This window comes from Loxodonta africana, chromosome 7 (genome assembly GCF_030014295.1).
Source record: "Loxodonta africana isolate mLoxAfr1 chromosome 7, mLoxAfr1.hap2, whole genome shotgun sequence".
Taxonomy (NCBI): Eukaryota; Metazoa; Chordata; class Mammalia; order Proboscidea; family Elephantidae; genus Loxodonta; species Loxodonta africana.
Window position 1 is genome coordinate 79,950,544 of NC_087348.1, and position 20,969 is coordinate 79,971,512.

The following is a 20,969-nucleotide window of genomic DNA, read 5'->3' on the forward strand; positions in this document are numbered from 1 at the left end:
ACACCTCCACAATTATAGTAGGAGACTTCAACACACCACTTTCGGAGAAGGACAGGACATCCAGTAAGAAGCTCAATAGAGACACGGAAGACCTAATTACAACAATCAACCAAATTGACCTTATTGACTTATACGGAACTCTCCACCCAACTGCTGCAAAGGATACTGTTTTTTCTAGCGCACATGGAACATTCTCTAGAATAGACCACATATTAGGTCATAAAACAAACCTTTGCAGAGTCCAAAACATCGAAATATTACAAAGCATCTTCTCAGACCACAAGGCAATAAAACTAGAAATCAATAACAGAAAAACTAGGGAAAAGAAATCAAATACTTGGAAAATGAACAATATCCTCCTGAAAAAAGACTGGGGTATAGAAGACATTAAGGAGGGAATAAGGAAATTCACAGAATGCAACGAGAATGGAAATACTTCCTATCAAAACCTCTGGGACACAGCAAAAGCAGTGCTCAGAGGCCAATTTATATCGATAAATGCACACATACAAAAAGAAGAAATAGCCAAAAGCAGAGAACTTGAACAAATAGAAAGTGAGCAACAAAAGAACCCATCAGGCACCAGAAGAAAACAAATAATAAAAATTAGAGCTGAACTAAATGAAGTAGAGAACAGAAAAACAATTGAAAGAATTAACAAAGCCAAAAGCTGGTTCTTCGAAAAAATGAACAAAATTGATAAAACATTGGCTAGACTGACTAAAGAAATACAGGAAAGGAAACAAATAACCCGAATAAGAAACGAGAAGGACCACATCACAACAGAACCAAATGAAATTAAAAGAATCATTTCAGATTACTACGAAAAATTGTACTCTAACAAATTTGCAAACCTAGAAGAAATGGATGAATTCCTGGAAAAACACTACCTACCTAAACTAACACAATCAGAAGTAGAACAACTAAATAGACCCATAACAAAAAAAGAGATTGAAACGGTAATCAAAAAACTTCCAACAAAAAAAAAGCCCTGGCCTGGACGGCTTCACTGCAGAGTTCTACCAAACTTTCAGAGAAGAGTTAACACCACTACTACTGAAGGTATTTCAAAGCATAGAAAATGACGGAATACTACCCAACTCATTCTATGAAGCCACCATCTCCCTGATACCAAAACCAGGTAAAGACATTACAAAAAAAGAAAATTATAGACCTATATCCCTCATGAACATAGATGCAAAAATCCTCAACAAAATTCTAGCCAATAGAATCCAACAACACATCAAAAAAATAATTCATCCTGATCAACTGGGATTTATACCAGGTATGCAAGGCTGGTTTAATATCAGAAAAACCATTAATGTAATACATCACATAAATAAAACAAAAGATAAAAACCACATGATCTTATCAATTGATGGAGAAAAGGCATTTGACAAAGTCCAACACCCATTCATGATAAAAACTCTTACCAAAATAGGAATTGAAGGAAAATTCCTGAACATAATAAAGGGCATCTATGCAAAGCCAACAGCCAATATCACTCTAAATGGAGAGAACCTGAAAGCATTTTCCTTGAGAACGGGAACCAGACAAGGATGCCCTTTATCACCGCTCTTATTCAACATCGTGCTTGAAGTCCTAGCCAGGGCAATTAGGCTAGACAAAGAAATAAAGGGCATCCGGATTGGCAAGGAGGAAGTAAAATTACCTCTATTTGCAGATGACATGATCTTATACACAGAAAACCCTAAGGAATCCTCCAGAAAACTACTGAAACTAATAGAAGAGTTTGGCAGAGTCTCAGGTTATAAGATAAACATACAAAAATCACTTGCATTCCTCTACATCAACAAAAAGAACACCGAAGAGGAAATAAACAAATCAATACCATTCACAGTAGCCCCCAAGAAGATAAAATACTTAGGAATAAATCTTACCAAGGATGTAAAAGACCTACACAAAGAAAACTACAAAGCTCTACTACAAGAAATTCAAAAGGACATACTTAAGTGGAAAAACATACCTTGCTCATGGATTGGAAGACTTAACATAGTAAAAATGTCTATTCTACCAAAAGCCATCTATACACATAACGCACTTCCGATCCAAATTCCAATGTCATATTTTAAGGGGATAGAGAAACAAATCACCAATTTCATATGGAAGGGAAAGAAGCCCCGGATAAGCAAAGCATTTCTGAAAAAGAAGAAGAAAGTGGGAGGCCTCACTCTACCTGATTTCAGAACCTATTATACAGCCACAGTAGTCAAAACAGCCTGGTACTGGTACAACAACAGGCACATAGATTAATGGAACAGAATTGGGAACCCAGATATAAATCCATCCACATATGAGCAGCTGATATTTGACGAAGGACCAGTGTCAGTTAATTGGGGAAAAGATAGTCTTTTTAACAAATGGTGCTGGCATAACTGGATATCCATTTGCAAAAGAATGAAACAGGACCCATACCTCACACCATGCACAAAAACTAACTCCAAGTGCATCAAAGACCTAAACATAAAGACTAAAATGATAAAGATCATGGAAGAAAAAATAGGGACAACCCTAGGAGCCCTAATACAAGGCATAAACAGAATGCAAAACATTACCAAAAATGATGAAGAGAAACCTGATAACTGGGAGCTCCTAAAAATCAAACATCTATGCTCATCTGAAGAATTCACCAAAAGAGTAGAAAGACCACCTACAGACTGGGAAAGAATTTTCAACTATGACATCTCCGACCAGTGCCTGATCTCTAAAATCTACATGATTCTGTCAAAACTCAACCACAAAAAGACAAACAACCCAATCAAGAAGTGGGCAAAGGATATGAACACACATTTCACTAAAGAAGATATTCGGGCAGCCAACAGATACATGAGAAAATGCTCCCGATCATTAGCCATTAGAGAAATGCAAATTAAAACTACGATGAGATTCCATCTCACACCAACAAGGCTGGCATTAATCCAAAAAACAGAAAATAATAAATGTTGGAGAGGTTGCGGAGAGATTGGAACTCTTATACACTGCTGGTGGGAATGTCAAATGGTACAGCCACTTTGGAAATCTATCTGGCGTTATCTTAAACAGTTAGAAATAGAACTACCATACAACCCAGAAATCCCACTCCTCGGAATATACCCTAGAGATTCTAGAGTCTTCACACAAACAGATATATGCACACCCATGTTTATTGCAGCTCTGTTTACAATAGCAAAAACTTGGAAGCAACCAAGGTGTCCATCAACGGATGAATGGGTAAATAAATTGTGGTATGTTCACACAATGGAATACTACGCATAGATAAAGAACAGTGACGAACCTGTGAAACATTTCATAACATGGAGGAACCTGGAAGGCATTATGCTGAGCGAAATGAGTCAGAGGCAAAAGGACAAATATTGTATAAGACCACTATTATAAGATCTTGAGAAATAGTAAAAACTGAGAAGAGCACATACTTTTGTGGTTAAGAAGAGGGGAGGGAGGGAGGGAGGGAGAGGGTTTTTTACTGATTAGTTAGTAGATAAGAACTGCTTTAGGTGAAGGGAAAGACAACACTCAATACATGGAAGGTCAGCTCTATTGGACTGGACCAAAAGCAAAGAAGTTTCCGGGATAAAATGAGTGCTTCAAAGGTCAGCGGAGCAGGGGCGGGGGTCTGGGGAACATGGTTTGAGGGGACTTCTAAGTCAATTGGCAAAATAATTCTATTATGAAAACATTCTGCATCCCACTTTGAAATGTGGCGTCTGGGGTCTTAAATGCTAACAAGCGGCCATCTAAGATGCATCAATTGGTCTCAACCCACCTGGAGCAAAGGAGAATGAAGAATACCAAGGTCACACGACAACTAAAGCCCAAGAGACAGAAAGGGCCACATGAACCAGAGACCTACATCATCCTGAGACCAGAAGAACTAGTTGGTGCCCGGCCACAATCCATGACTGCCCTCACAGGGAGCACAACAGAGAACTCCTGAGAGAACAGGAGATCAGTGGGATGCAGACCCCAAATTCTCATAAAAAGACCATACTTAATGGTCTGACTGAGACTGGAGGAATCCCAGCGGCCATGGTCCCCAGAACTTCTGTCGGCACAGGGCAGGAACCATCCCCGAAGACAACTCATCAGACATGAAAGGGACTGGTCAGCGGGTGGGAGAGAGACGCTGATGAAGAGTGAGCTAATTATATCAGGTGGACACTTGAGGGTGTGTTGGCAGCTCTTGTCTGGAGGGGGGATGGGAGGATAGAGAGAGAGGGAAGCTGGCAAAATTGTCACGAAACGAGAGACTGAAAGGGCTGACTCAAAAAGGGAAGAGCAGGTGGGAGTACAGAGTAAGATGTATGTAAACTTATATGTGACAGACTGATTGGATTTGTAAACGTTCACTTGTAGCTTAATAAAAGTTACTAAAAAAAAAAAAAAAAACACCAAAATATGTGGAATAAAACACACAAACAAGAGAAGCATTACTTTTATCCATAAAAGAATGGCTAAATTGTGGTATTCTCCTGCAATTGTCTGGCCTATAGCCATGATCTTTTGTTTGTTTGCATTGCTCTAAAAGTATTGCATAGGCTATTGCTGGCGTGTTGCACTTCCAAATAAATTATAGTATCAGCTTTTTATTTTTAAAAACCAAAAAAAGGCCAGTACTTTTTCTTGTGGCTGTTATTGAGATAAAATTTACATACAATAAAATGCACAGCTTTCCAGTACCCAGTTTAATAAGTTTTGACAATCATATGTCTATATAATGCCCTATAAAACAAGATAAGAATATTTCCATCACTACATAAATTCTCCAAGTGCTGCTTTGAGTCATTACCCTTCCCAGAGGCTATCACTTTCTCATGTCTATCACCTTAGTTTAGTGTTGCCTATTTTTGGACTTCCTATAAATGGAAGCATAAAATATGTGTGTTTTGTGTCTAGGCTCTTTGGCTAATGTAATATTTTTGATATTCATTTTAGTCGTTGCATGTATAAATAGTTTGTTTCTTATTACTCATGAGCCATAAATCATTGAATGAATACACCACACATCCTTGTTCCATTCTTTGTTTTATTGGTAGTGAGGTTGTATGAGCATTTGTGTACAAGTCTTTGTGTGGACAAATGTTTTCATTTATCTTCATTAGAAATCTAGTAATAGAATTGGTGGGTCACAAATGTGGAGCATATATAACTTAATAAGAAACTCTTCTGCAAGATGGTCAGGCCATTTTACACTCCCATCAACAATGTGTTAGAATTACAGTTTCTAGGGTATTTTGTGATACACTCTCAGTGACTAGTTTAAGAGCTCTTTTAACATTTGTTCTAAGTTTAGGAGAAAGGCTTCTAAGTTCACCATCTGAAATAACAAAAAGTATTTTGATTTTTTTCCAGTTCTTTCAGGATCAGCCTTCATAGTAAAATATTAAGGAGGGAATAGCAGGTAACAAAATATTTGTAAAAATCTATGCAAAGCAGTTTTGCCATCATCCCCAAACTACAAATAAACACATAAGTGTTTGCATGCACATGTGTGTGGTTTATCCATTCATTTATCCAATAAACTCAGGACTAACCATAAGCCAAATTCTCACTCTCTGTTTTGAGAGAGAGAAAGATTTCATATATTATCTTCTATGGTGACGTTGGTATTGTGGATGTTTTCACAGATTTTAATGTTTTTTTTGAACTTTCTGATTACATATCTAGACAATTATTTTATAAATCAGTATAAAGGAAAAAACAAGTAATTTTTTTATGACTATCAGACCTCTTGGTCAGAATCCACACTTGGGAGATGATATTTAACCTTGATATCTTACTATTTTTCTCAGAAGGTCGAAAGGATCTTTTTCCTCTAACCAGAGCCCTCTGGGATATCCAACTGTGGGGACCCAAACAGCTATAAATACTCAAGTCTGGAGAATGCTGAAAGGGTGCAGAAATGCTAGGTAGAGTTGAGACTCAATTGTTGTAGAACTCTTGGTGCTACAGAGTCTCAGTCATGCATAGAAGTCTGGTCTTTGCTGATACTGAGGTAAGGGTGAGCAATTCCCAAAGACTCTTACTTTCCTAAAATGCAAAGCTTTTCTTACAAGAAACACAAGTGCTTGGGATGTAGTTGATGGGAAGTTCAGTATTTCTCTTCTTAACTCCAGCCAGAAAAGAGGTCCATTTGTTTGAGGACTAAGAAGGGAAGCAGAGTTTCCTTAATAGTGAAATAAATTTAAAACTACCTCATACTTCACTGGAGATGAAGGAGTCTAGGCAAGAGTGGGTTCAATGAGAGGATTACGAAATTTTTGCCTTCATTAAGGGAGACATATACTCAATCACAGCTGCTTCCAGTACGAATGTTCTTTGTGGGGAAGTGGAAACTAAGCCAACATTAGACTTCAATTCTAAAAAAAAGTTACCAGAAGGAACTATAGAAATCCTTCCATACAACGCCCCTGTTATTGTTATTGTTGTGTGTTCTGGCTTTGATTCCAACTCATATCAATCCTGTATGACAGAGAGTAGAACTGACTCACAGGGTTTCTTAGGCTGTAATCTTTATAGGAGCAGATCACCAGCTCTTTTCTCCTCTGAAGCATATAAGTGGGTTCGAACTGCTAACCTTTTATGTAACAGTTGAGCACTTAACCATTGCATCACCAGGGCTCCTTATAAGTTCCCTACCAAGTGCCTACACCATCTGTCTGAGCACTTCCAGGAACAGGGATTTGGCTGTCTTCACAGATGGCTGTTGCTGTGTGGAAGGCTCCTTTATACAAAACTAAAGATGACTTTCTTTAAATGTATACATTTGTCTTATTTTCTTCCTCAGATACTATTTAGGAATAAGTTTTCTCTCTACCTCTTGAAAATTAGATACTTCCTGTCTCATCGTGACTTGCTTAAGCAATTTATGCAACTATTCCTAGGGGTTGGGGTCAGTGAATAAGGACAACAGATGCAGATTGAGCACGTGGATTTGAAGTCAAACAAACATGGATTTAAATGTTGGCTCTTGCTTCTATCAGTTTTTAATTTTGTGGCCTTATGCATTTTATTAAGTCTTCCTGGGCTTCCGTTTCCTCAACTATAAAATGAGGAATATAATTTACCCATAATATTACTGTAAACTTGAATACATAAATCAACCCCCAGTGTAATATTAGCTTCATAAATGGAGAAAATTTTGTCTGTTTTGCTCACTAATGTATCCCTAGAAACTGAAATGGTACCTAACATAGGAAGAACCACTAATAAACATCTGTGAAGTAAATAATATATTATAATAGATAACATACAGTGATTGCTTAATAGATGGCAGGCGTCACTTAGGGGAATTCTCATTTAACCATTCTAGCACCTCCAGGTGGTACGCAGTATTATTACTCCCGACTTTAAAGGTAATGAAAATTGTATCAAGAAAGTTTGTTACTTGCACAAGCTCATCCAGCTAAATTAGCATTAGAAACAAGATTTGACCCTTGCAGTCTGACTGCCTGGTAAAACTTAAGTCATCTAGTTTTTCTTCTTTTGAATAAAATAAGGAAAGTTTATAAATAGCTCACCCAGTAGCAGAATATATTTGCATCCTTGAGGATCCTCTGGAAGGAAGGGTGTAGAGAGAATTTTTTTACTGAGCAGGTGGAAGAAAAAACTGGTTCTAAGTTTGTTCCTGATTTAATGAATGTGGATTGATTGTTAATTCACCTACCATCAATCTTAGATGATCCTGCGAGTTTTCTGTAGTGGGTGACCAGTGTTAGTTTTACGAGCTAGTTGGGCAGAACCAATATAATTCCTCCTCCTCCCGATATCCTCAAATTCTGGTCCCTTCCTTCCAGTTTTGTGGTTTGGGAGCCCTCTGGCTACCTTAGAAGGAAAAAAGCATTGGAAATGGCATCCCATAGAGAACAGTTCTCTGTGCAAAAGTCAAAATGCTTAATAACCTAGAGTTGGTAGGAGGCTTGGAAGGGTTTAGCAGGAGGAGACTTCCCTGAATTTCATTCCAGAATTAAGGGACTTTTACCATTTTTTCTCTCTAAAACATTAGAACATTATCTTAACCTTATAGGAGTCCTAGTAAGTAGCATTTATATTCTAAAGTTCACTTCACACTCTCTCAATATGATTTTTTTTCCTACCCAAAAGTACACAATGGAACTTGAGTGAGAGCATTGCTGAGTAGCTCCATTTGAAATTACCCAAATGACCCCAGATAAATATGATGTCCTGGAATGCTTTACCTTGAAACAGGGAATGATAGCAACAGCAAACAACCACAACAATTATTTCTGATATTTACCAAGTATTCACTGGCTACTATGCACAGTTTTAGCATTTTATATACATTATCTTACTGAATAATTTGGACAACTTACTGAGGATAAAAAATTATTTTCCTCACATTAGATTGAGGAAATTGAGGCATAAGAGGTTAAATAACTTGCCAATATCACAAGCTAGGTAAGAAGTGGTGGAATATGCAGCTGGCCAATCTGACTCCAATGACTTAGTCACTACTCCTCATTTTAAATGTCTTATGAAAACCACTTTCTCACATTTGGTTTCCAAGCTTTCTGCTCATCTTTGAATTATTTCCTGTCTAGAGATCTACCACTTTTAAAGAATGCAGTATGCTCTCCTCCTGTCAGCTATTACGTCTGGAGCCAACAGCTCCAGCCTGACCCCAGGGTTTTTTATCTTGAACGGCGTCCCTGGACTGGAAGCTGCACACATCTGGATCTCCCTGCCATTTTGCTTCATGTACATCATCGCTGTAGTAGGGAACTGTGGGCTCATCTACCTCATCAGCCATGAGGAGGCTCTGCACAGGCCCATGTACTATTTTCTGGCCCTGCTGTCCTTCACTGATGTCACCTTGTGCACCACCACTGTACCCAATATGCTCTGCATATTCTGGTTCGACCTCAAGGAGATTGACTTTAATGCCTGCCTAGTCCAGATGTTTTTTGTACACATGTTGACTGGGATGGAGTCTGGGGTGCTCATGCTCATGGCACTGGACCGCTATATGGCCATCTGTTACCCCTTGCATTATGCCAGCATCCTCACCAACCGTGTCATCATCAAGGCTGGTCTTGCCACCTTTCTGAGGAGTGTGATGCTCATCATGCCATTTACCTTCCTCACCAAGCACCTGCCCTACTGCCAGGGTAACTTCATTCCTCACACTTACTGTGACCACATGTTTGTGGCCAAAGTGTCCTGTGGAAGTTTCAAGGTTAATGCTATTTATGGTTTGATGGTCTCTCTCCTAATCGGTGTATTTGATATCTGCTGTATCTCTGTGTCTTACACAATGATCTTGCAGGCTGTAATGAGCTTGTCATCAGCAGATGCTCGTCACAAAGCCTTCAGCACCTGTACATCTCATATCTGTGCCATTGTCATCACGTATGTCCCTGCCTTTTTTACTTTTTTCACCCACTGCTTTGGGGGGCACCTTATCCCCCACCACGTACACATCATTGTGGCCAACCTTTATCTGCTACTGCCCCCTACAATGAACCCAATTGTTTATGGAGTAAAGACCAAGCAGATTCGGGAAGGTGTGATCAGATTTTTACTTGGAGAGAAAATTGTCTTTACTTAAGACAAATGGATAATAAAATACATTTATTTCTTAGGGGAAAAAAAGTTAAGAAGAAACTTGTAAAAGGTGCAGAAGAAATGGTATTAAAACCAATTGTTCTTACACATAGATTTTCTGAAGGCTTCGAAAGTATGATTCAAAGCCTTCGCAGGCATTTCTCTCATGAAATGTTTCTTGTCATCAAAAATCTGATGGAGATGAGAACATAGAATAAAAAAGTAACATACCTATTCCGTGTGTAACTTATGTTTTACATTAGAGTTTTTAGATTCACATGTCTAGTGAGATAAGACAGGTAAGAAAATAAGGAAGTCTGGCCTGGCATCGATGTATATGTTCACTGCGTAAGAAGAGGAGGCCGTGGTGACATGGAGCAAGCATATCCCTTCCGTAAAGGACAGATTCTATCCAGATCAAGCATGTTCTTGCCCTAGGGTAGTGTGGGCCCAGTATTGCAATATCGTCCAGTATTTTTCAGGCAATTATATTTAGACGTTTTATGGAATCTCCCAATTTTTATTGTTGGTTAGATATCTTTAAAAATATAGTTCATACAAGACATGTCTGAGAGTTCTGTTTTTCTATATCATCAGTTTTTGACCTCTATTTAAAATGGACCCAAAAACATAATTGTCACGTTATCAGCCAAACCGGCAAAAGCATTAAGTTACAACTGTCTGTCATAATCCATTCATTTATTCACCCATTTATTTGCCCACTCATTCTTTCTTTTCCAGGCACTTATTTAAGTCTTATTATTAGCCTCTCTAGAGTTAACCTGTGGAAAGATGCTGAGGTTGAATTCATGACAAAGAAAGATAATTTCATAGAAATGTATACATAGCCTGCTATACTAAACATGAGGAGCTTACTAGGCTAAAAAGTCAAACCCATGGTAAATCTTTTAGCCTTTAATTTTCACTAACAACTGTGTTATGTAGCTTTAGGATTGTCCCAGTGGAAAACCTCTTTTCTACCCTGCCTGATGTGCAAAGAAGTTTCTAAAAATATGTTTTTTTCTGAACTTTCCTCATTCACACAAGCTGCTCTGTTTTTCGTTGCTGCCAACCTGGGACTACAGAATCTTGCTTCGCCAGCCTCTGTATCCCATCTCCCTTTCCAGTGCAAGGAATTGCTGTTTTCTCTTCTCATGTTGTTGCTAATTTTTTTCTGTGATTCTTTTCCAATCTCCCTATTTATGGGCATATTCTCTCCTGGTCTACCTGCACTGTTTTTTTGATCTTTAACAAATTTTCTAAGCCTTCCTCTTGTTATTTGGCTTGTGACTACCAATGCTTCTGCTGTTTGCGATTAGAGATGCTTTGCACTTTTTGTATGGATATATTTCACATCTCTATTTCTTATTTTTCTAGCTTTTTTTTTGTGTATGTGACTCAAAACCTTCAATGGTATTTAAATCAGATATCTAAGGCATAATTTCAAGGTTTAGAATTTTAAAAGTAATAAATACTTGTTTTAAAAGTCATCAAAATGTATAGATTCAAATGAAAATATTACTACATGCTACCCCTTCTACTTTACAGGAGTCATTGATTGACCCTTCCAAATACATTCAGTGACTATGCTCCTGTTAAGGGTCTCTAGGTGGTGCAAAGGCTTTGCTCTCAACTGCTAGCTGAAAGGTTAGTGGTTAGAACCCATCCAGAGGTACTGTGGAAGAAAAGGCCTGGCAATCTGATTATGTTAAGATTACAGCCAGGAAAAGCCCACGGAACAGTCTTACTCTGCAACATATAGCTCTGCCCTGAGCCCCAATCCACTCAACAGCAACTAACGACAATAATAAATGCTTCTGTGAATAAATTATTCATAGCCAAGTCAAAGCACTCCCTCCAATGGTGTGGTACATTTCATACATTCTTGACTACATATATTTTTGAAAACATTAAACTAGTATCTCCCTCCTGCTTCTATTTCCCCTTCGTCCAGATCATTCTCTTCAACATATAATATTCCTGCAATCAAACCCAAACCCGTTGCTGTCCAATCAATTCCGACTCATAATGACCCTACAGGATAGAGTAGAACTGCGCCATAGGGTTTCCAAGGACTGGCTGGTGGATTTGAACTGCTGACCATTTGGTTAGCAGGCATAGCCCTCAACCACTGCACCGCCACTGCAATAGCTCCTATTAAAACAACAAAAGGAACAATAATAAAATCTAAATCTCACTTCCTCCTCCAGATTGACATATAACTCTGTTTCCTTTTCAAAGAAAATTCACAAAAAGATTTTCACTTCTTAAAATCTATACTTACTCTCCATTCATTTTTTCTGAGCCCACTCTACTCAGGCTCTCATCCCACACTTCTCCAAAACATCTCTTTTAAGTCACTGTTACCTCCAAGCTATTGAAGATGGTCAAATTGCATTTTTTATCCAATGGCAGCATTTAATGGAGTTAATTTCTTCATCCTTACTAAATAATTATTTTCATTTAGATCCTAATGTCTTTTAAAACTCCTACCTCACTGGCCACTATTGATCATCATATTTTGCATTTTTCTACTCCTCTCTTTGTTTTTTGAGTACCCTGCGCTCAGTCAAAGTACTTCTCTTTGTATATACCTGCTTGCTGCTTATGGGATCTCATCCAATCCCATCACCTTAAATATCACCTGTAACTCTTTCGTATCTCCAGCATGCAGCCTTCCTCAGAACTCACTACTTGCATATAGAGCTACTTACTCCACGTGACTATTTATCTGTTGATTTAATACTTGACATATTTAAAATTAACTCCTTATTTCCAACAAAACTGCTCTTTGTGTTGTTCCTCATCTCAGTAAATTGTAACTCCAAATTTCTTGTTGACAGGTCAAAATTGTGGAGTTGTTTTTGATTTTTTTTGTTTGTTTATTTCTCATACTCACAATCATTCAACAAATTGTGTTAGCTCTATCTTCAATATATACAGATTCGGACCAGTTCTCAACACCTCCACCATGGCCATTACAGGCTATCAGAACTTGCAATTGCAATACCTTCTAACTGGTCTTGCTCCCCCACCTTTTCTTGCAAAGCAGCTAAAATGATTCTTTTAAAGTATGAGTCAGATACGTTGCTCCTCAGCCCCAATTGCTCCAATGCTTTCTCAGTTCATTTAGAATGAAAGGAAAATCCTTACCATGCGCCACAGGATCTGAACCCTGGTTTTCTCTCTGATATTATCTACTACAGCTCTCCTTTTTCCTTACTCTATCAAGTCACTTGGATGTGAACTTTATTTTTCAAACATGACAAGTACGTTCTTTCTTTGGTAATTTTCATTAGGCATTCCCATCTGTCTACCTGAAATGGACCTCTCTTTATGTCTTCCTCAATAGTTTCTTTCAAGACTTTACTTAAAATACCACTTATTACAGAAATCTTCCCTGAGTCTACAGCTTTCAGTAATAATTAATAACGACATGTCCTATTCCTCTTATCCAATTTATTTTCTTCATAATTAATGCCATTGAATGCTACATGTGATTTTTCTTAAATCGGTACAGATATTAGCTTTTTAAAAATAGTTAAAATATCATTGAAGTTCATAATGTAATATAATAATTATCTGTGGTTGAACAAAAAATTGCTCCAGAGACCATGGTCTCAGGGAACAACTAGCTCAATTAGCATAACAGTTTATAAAGAAAATGTTCTACATTCTACTTTGGTGAGTAGTGTCTGGGGTCTTAAAATCTTGTGAGTGGCCATCTAAGATATTCCACAGGTCTCACCCTGTTGAGAGCAAGGAAGGATGAAAACCAAAAACAGAAGGGAAAGATTAGTCTAAAGGACTAATGGACCACAACTACCACAGCCTCCACCAGACTGAGTCCAGCACAACTAGATGGTGCCCGGCTACCACCTCTGATTGCTTTGACAGGGATCACAATAAAGGATCCTGGATAGAGATAGAGAAAAATGTAGAACAAAATTCTAACTCAAAAAAAGACCAGACTTACTGGCCTCATGGAGACTGGTCTGGCCAGAGTGTGTGCCCCCTGGATACACTTTTAACTCAGTAATGAAGTCACTTCTGAGGTTTACCCTTCAGCCAAAGATTGGACAGGCCCATAAACCAAATGTGACTAAAGGGGCACACCAGCCCAGGGACAAGGACTAGAAGGCAGGTGGGGTCAGGACAGCTGGTGATTGGGAACCCAAGATCTAGAAGGGAGAGTGTTGACATGTTGTGGGGTTGGTAACCAATTTCACAAACACAATATGTGTACTAATTGTTTAATCAGAAGCTAGTTTCTTCTGTAAACCTTCATCTATAATACAATTAAAAAAAAATACCTAGAATTTAACAGCTTAAAACAGCAAACATTTATTAGCATGCACAGACAAAGTCTAGGCCTGAATAAGGAGGCTGGTCAACAAATGTTCATAGTGACTTATATTTTTTTCCATTGGTGGGTCTTGCATAAACAAGAAGAGTATCCCATAGTTGTTATTAATGGCCTTAGAAGGAGTTGGCCAGGAGGGAATAAATTCTACTGCAGACACTCTTGAAATGGGGTTGGAGTTAAAAAAAAAAAAAGGGAGGCTAACTCAGCACCTCAGTGTTAAAGAAGGAGATAGACTCCATTGTGCATATGGCTCAACTGGTACTGCAGTAGAAAATATAATTTAAAATTTCAAATGCACAAGAAAGACACCTGATGAAATGCACCCATATCTGTGTCATACTGTCTTAGTTATATAGTGCTTCTCTAACAGGAATACCACAAGTGGGTGGCTTTAACAAACAGAAATTTATTTTCTCACAGGTAGGAGGCTAGAAGTCCTAATTCAGGATCCCAGCTCTAGGGGAAGGGTTTCTCTCTCTGTCAGCTTTGGAACAAGGTCCTTGTCTCTTTTCAGCTTCTGTTCCTCGGTGGTCTTCTTATAGTTTAGCATCTATCTTCCCCCATCTGTCGTTGCTTGCTTAATCCGCTCTTTTATATCTCAAAAGAGATTAATTTAAGACACACTCTGCACTAATACTGCCTCGTTAACACAATAAAGAGAACCTAGTAGAACTGGGTTGATTCCCAAATGGGGTTGTAACCACAGATATGGGGATTAGGACTGACAACACATATTTGGTGGGGGGGGGGTCTCAATTTAATTCACAACATATAGCAATGTGGAACAAATAAGTGAATTTCCTGACTCTCATTCTGAGCTGGGAAGGATCACTTTTAGCCGGCACACTATTGCTGGAATGATATTCAACCTTGTTAAGTGGGAGTGAAGGGGGGAGGCTTAAATTGTAGGGTACATGTGACACCTGATTGTGACCTCCCAGCCTTCCCTCCCTCATCGTAAAGTTAATAAGTTCAAGGTGGACCAAGCAAGATCACTGAACTAACGGGGGGGGGGGGGTTCCCTGATTAAGGGAACAAATGTGATGAGGTTTATTGTATTCCAAACCTATTTTTATGAGACAAAACACTGGGATGCAGAGACTCTCCCCATAATTGTTGAAGGGTTTGACACTCATGTACTGATCACTTAATAGCTTACATAAAGACGATATTAAGGAAGATAGGGACAATGAGGATTACACAATTGTACTCCTCCCTATGAGATTACGATAGCCAAAGAGTTACTCCACAGGCATAAGCCAAGGGACCCCTGGCACTCTGAAGTCATCTGATGACTTGTATGCCAAGTCAGAGACTTTGAATTCCAATTGTAGTCATCCTTGCATACCAATTTGAGCATTACAAGGAAAATTCTTTACTATTAGGATATCAGATGTCATCTAAATATTAAATTCATGCTTTGCATCTTCCACAGATACTGGGAACAAGAGAATACTGAAAAAGCTGACACAAAGACAAATTTTAGGTGCCTAGCACCTGCTTTCATTGAAAGTTTGAATGACCAACTTGCCTAAGGATACACCCACCCTGACTAAAACTATCCCTTCTATATTTTACCATGGAAGTGCCCACCATTCCATTCTTAAGCACCCACTAGTATCATCTCTAATAATGTCCATGATATGGCTCTTAGGCTTATGAATTTAAAAGGTCTGGGTTCCTGATGGAGGCCACTCCTTGGGATAGTGGTGAGACTGATAAATAAGGGTTAACCTTTAAGATTTCCTGCAGGTTGGACACTTAGAGAAGTAGTTGGTTTCCTGCAGAATACCATCAAAACTGGCTATAAATAAGTAATAAGTCCAATCAACACTGGAAGACTGCTGAGAAAGTGGACCGTGCTACCAGTTCATCACATCACATATGTTAGTAAATGGTTAAGTGCTCCTTCTTCCCTTTGTTTTATTCTCCTACTTCTCACTGACTTCTCAAGTTTCTACAATATATTTAATAACCTGTGTCAACTGCATATGGAAGGATTTCCAGCCTCTTTATACCAATCACTCTGTTATGCTGCTTTGGTATACCTGCTCATCTGTGGTGTTCTCTAGACCACAAAAACCTAATCTATGTTGGTCTGAACAAAAAGTACATGAGAAGAAATATCTGAGCTCTGAATATTGACACGGTAGAGTAGGGCTGTTTCTGCCAGGTCACATTGTTGTTGGATCTTAGAAGAGAGGATACTAGACTCTCTGTATGGTTTCAGAATGCAGTACATAGTAGAGACCGGGAAATCTGCTACTTCTCCAGTCTCTGTGAATTTGTACTAATTAGCAGGTTCTAGAAGCCTCAACATGTGTGATATCTGTCCATTTCCCCTTACTTAACTCAGAGTGTTAATGCCTTGGAGTCCTTAAACTCACTGCTATCCAGCACTGCTTACATATGCCATTAATTTTATACTCATTATTTTATATTCATTATTTCTCCAGACTATATCATATGATTCCAATTATATTCTCTTGCTTCTCTTATTATTACTCAAAGCCAACATCTTCTTGAGATCTTAATTCTATTGGGCAAAATCGAAACTCAGGGGTAGGTCTGTGGGGATGATCAGAGAAGAGGTTAGTGGAAGATGGTAGCCATAGATCCATCCCATGGTTCAGAATATAGTCACAGGAGGATTAACAATTTTCTTCCAGGAAGAGGAATCTTCCAGACCCTAGAGATTAATGGTCCTGTGGGAGCTGGGCTGGAGGTGGAAAGCCTGCTGCAGTACAAGTATAAACTTTTCTTTGTAGGGCTGACAAATAGAATGAAGTCAGAAGGGGAGATGCTGCAGTAGTCTGATCATGACTAAGTCTAGCGATACTGTTCAAGACTGGGCTCTGGAATGGAGGCACCAGAAATGAATGATAGGAGATTTGAGACATTGTGACATATCAAGACACCCCTAGAATAAAGTTGGAGCTGAAATGTGCAGAAGAGTTTTAGACCATGTAGCAGAAGCATAAGGTATGTGTTTGAATGTTTTTGGTAGAGATAAAGTTTCCTGTTGTGTTTCTTCTTAATTTCAGGTGTATTAAAATCACAGATCAAAGAGGGTATTTACTACAGTGTACATTTTTTCCTAGGGAGAATTTTTAGAGTAAATGTCTATAAAAATTTCAATCAATACCTCTACAAAGCCTTTGGAAATGAGTAATTCCCTGATTTGTCTACCTTACCCAAGTCTCTCTTAGTCTAGGTGCTCAGGGCACCTCCTGAGCAGAGAGCTGCAACTTACCATACCAGCCAATTAGTAGGAAAGGAGAAAATAACATAAGGACGAAGAGTTCCATAGCTTCCTGTACTCCTTCTCACGATCCTGCTTCCTGATTCCCCAGAGAGAGGGTGACTGACTTCTCTAAAGCCCTGTTTCATAGCATTAATAAATCCACTACCATTGAGTCAATTCTGACTCATAGCCATCCCATAGGGTTTCCTAGGCTGTAAATTTCTACAGAGGCAGACTGCCACATTCTTCTCCTCTGGAGTAGCTGAGTTTCAAACCTGACTTTTCAGTTAGCAGTCAATCACTTTAACCACTGCACCACAAGGGCTTCTTACTAGAGAATAGCAATTGTCACTACTTTCAGTTTATGTTGGAATGAAAGAGTATTCTTTCAAGAATGTAAACCTAAGTGTCATTCTATATCTTAAACATATTTAATTTTCATTATTAAGTTTAAAACAAATCATCTCCACACTGCATTCATGTTTCTGCTTAAATATCATTTTGTTAGAAAGGACTTCCCTCACAACCGTATTTAAAATGGCACCGATTTCAGAATCGTTATCCAATTGTCATGATTTATTTTACTTCAAAGCATAGAGAATATATATAAATGTATATATGTATACTTTTTTTGTTTAGTTTGTCTCACCTTAAAATAATATGAAATTAAATCAGAAACTTTACCTGATTTATTTGATGTACTTTAGAAGAACTAAATTAATATTTTTGAGTGTTTGAATAAATCCATCATTCAAATACTGACATATAATCTTCTTCACGATTTCCTGCTGATTGTTGCTATAAATTTATTGTACTTTCTTTATTTGATGTCATTTGAATTTTTAAAGTGTTTGTTAACCTGTTTGTTGTCTCTCAGATTCCAAAAGAACAGAGAGAGGATGTCCCGCTCAAATGATACCGAATTCCACCCCTCGTCTTTCCTCCTGCTGGGTGTTCCAGGTCTTGAAGAGATGCACATTTGGATCGGGTTCCCTTTTTGCTCTGTATATTTGGTTGCCCTTGTAGGGAACATCACTATCTTGTTTGTAATCCAGACTGAAAACAGCCTTCATCAGCCCATGTTTTATTTTTTGGCCATGTTAGCCTCCATTGATCTGGGCCTGTCCACATCCACTATCCCCAAGATGCTGGGCATCTTCTGGTTTAAGTGAGAGAGATTAGCTTTGGGAGCTGTGTCACACAGATGTTCTTCATTCATATGCTGACTGCTATGGAGACTGTTGTGTTGGTTGCTATGGCCTTCGATCGCTATGTAGCCATCTGCAACCCTCTCCAGTACAGCCTGATTCTCACGAGCAGAACCATTGGTCTCCTCCTGGTGGTGGTATTTGTTGTCAATTTCCTTTTGGTTATCCCCTTGGTGTTTCTTATCTTGAGGCTTCCCTTCTGTGGACACCATATAATCCCCCACACATACTGTGAGCACATGGGAATCGCTCGGCTGGCCTGTGCCAACATAAAGGTAAACATGATATTTGGATTAACTCTTATATCACTGGTGCTTGTCGATGTGATTCTGATTGTCATCTCCTATGTGAGAATACTCCGGCTGTCTTCTGCCTTCCTTCTCGAGATGCCAGACTCAAGGCACTTAATACGTGTGGCTCCCACATCTGTGTAATCCTAGTCTTCTTCACACCAGTTTTTTTTTCCTTCATGACCCACCGGTTTGGCAGGAATGTTCCCAGATACATTCACATCCTTCTGGCCAATTTGTATGTTGTTGTTCCACCTGCCCTTAATCCTGTGATCTATGGGGTCAGGACTAAGCAAATTCGGGAGAGGATTTCAAGCACCTTTTGGAAAAAAGACTAACATAAACCTTCTCAAAAATATGCATTTCAACCAAGGGAAAACAAGTTGTGTTTCTCCAGTACAGACTCTTGGCAACAGCAAAAAAGACCCTGACCTTAGTATTATGCCATTCATAATTTCTTCAGACACCCACTACAAAGCACATAATGTAATTAATGTCAGAAAAATCACTGTGAACATTTCTAGAATTCCAAAGGTCTGGGGTAACTTGTTTACAAGGTTTTTATTACTGTTATTAATCTTTTTAACCTCTACAGAGCAAAGTCTGGTAGAAAGGATTACGTGGAACAAAATGCTTCTTTTCCTTTGCAGATTATTGACTCTGTTGGCTACATTTTTAAATTGATATATATCCCTGCATCAAAGAGTACAGGTCTTTAATACTTGTGACAGATTCTTTCATTCCTTTCTTAATTGCTTAATTATTCTTATCCATACATTTTTTAGTGATACTTTATTGCATGCCAGAAACTGATAGGTCCTAAAGATATAAGAGGGAGAGAAGAATTTGGAGAAATTTCCCCATGATGATGTAGCACTGTATGGAGTGTTTCTAGGCTCATCATATCTACGCAGATCTTCCCATAAGTGAATTTGTTTGTCTGTAGATGTGTGTGTGTGTGTGGAGAGAGAGACTAAAAAATTCATAGAAACATCAATAACACAGGGAACTTAAAGTGCTGAAGACACCCCCAAATGGGTGAATTGCTGTAAGTGTCAATCATATTCTCAAAGGCCAACTGTAATGTTCTAGCATTGCTCTCAGGCTCACATACTACTTCTCTGTTCACTCATTCACCATGTATTAAACATCTTGTAATGTCCAGCCTTTACTCAAATTGCTCTTCTTCCTTGTGACTTATCAGATGAAAGTCAACATCATATCCACTTTGTTACATTTTTTTAATCAATGGTATATATTTGGTTAGTGTTTACCTCATGGTATCTTGTTACTCATAGTGTAGGTGCTTAATAATTGATTATTTTTACTTTCTTAAAATTCAAATATAGGACATATAGAGAAGTAAAAGAATCTTACATATACCACTTAATAAACTTACAAATGTATAAGCCTATGCAATACCAGCAAACAGGATCCTGCACTTTGGAACACCTTTTTTTAAATTTTCTAATTTTTTTTTCACGGTGGCTGGGACTGGCTCATGAAGTCAGTGCTAACTTAAGCTTGAGCAGGGTGCTCTGAGCCCAGGCAGAGACTTGCTTGGTCCTTGTCCCTGTCTGTTCCCTTTAGAATTCTCCTCGGGATGCTCCCCACCCCTCTACCCTGCATTCATGTGGTTGAACAGATACCCCAAAGAGCTCTAGGACTTGCATATATGGAGTTATCCAGGGCCTTTTGGCTGGTCCCAATTCTAGGATAGTAGCCTGAAAAGCTGAGTGCTCCACTGGCTAGTACAGTATTTATTTCATGGACTTGTTAAAGATAAAGATTGAGCTGTCAGATAGTGCTGGCATACTGATTTTGTGTTACTAAAATTTATGTAGGCAAAGATCCCACAAAGAATATTTGCCTGGGGACCTGCACACTTTATGGACGGCCCTGAACCTATGTAATCATCACCCAGACAAACTATGTGGCACCACCAAAGAAGAGTTGATGCGTTTGAATTGTGGTGTTGGTGAAGAATATTGAATATACCATGGACTGCCAAAAGAACGAACAAATCTGTCTTAGAAGAAGTACAACCAGAATGCCCCTTAGAAGCAAGGATGGCAAGACTGCGTCTTGCACACTTTGGACATGTTGTCAGGAGGGATGAGTCCCTGGAAGAGGACATCATGCTTGGCAGAGTACAGGGTCAGTGGAAAAGAGGAAGACCCTCAACGAGGTGGATTGACACAGTGGCTGCAACAATGAGCTCAAGCATAACAACGATTGTAAGGATGGCCCAGGACTGGGCAGTATTTCGTCCTGTTGTG

General features: G+C 38.7%; 1 protein-coding gene and 1 pseudogene across 1 annotated transcript; both read left to right on the forward strand.

Annotated features, from left to right (window-relative positions):
* The first annotated feature begins 8,261 nt into the window (after positions 1-8,261).
* LOC100664233 (olfactory receptor 52N2) lies at positions 8,262-9,586 on the forward strand. The gene has a single exon (XM_010602120.3). The coding sequence runs from the start codon at positions 8,600-8,602 to the stop codon at positions 9,584-9,586; it is 987 nt and encodes a 328-aa protein (XP_010600422.3). The 5' UTR covers positions 8,262-8,599.
* Positions 9,587-17,985: 8,399 nt separating this feature from the next.
* On the forward strand, positions 17,986-19,028 carry LOC135231977 (olfactory receptor 52E8-like; annotated as a pseudogene).
* The last annotated feature ends 1,941 nt before the right edge of the window (positions 19,029-20,969 follow it).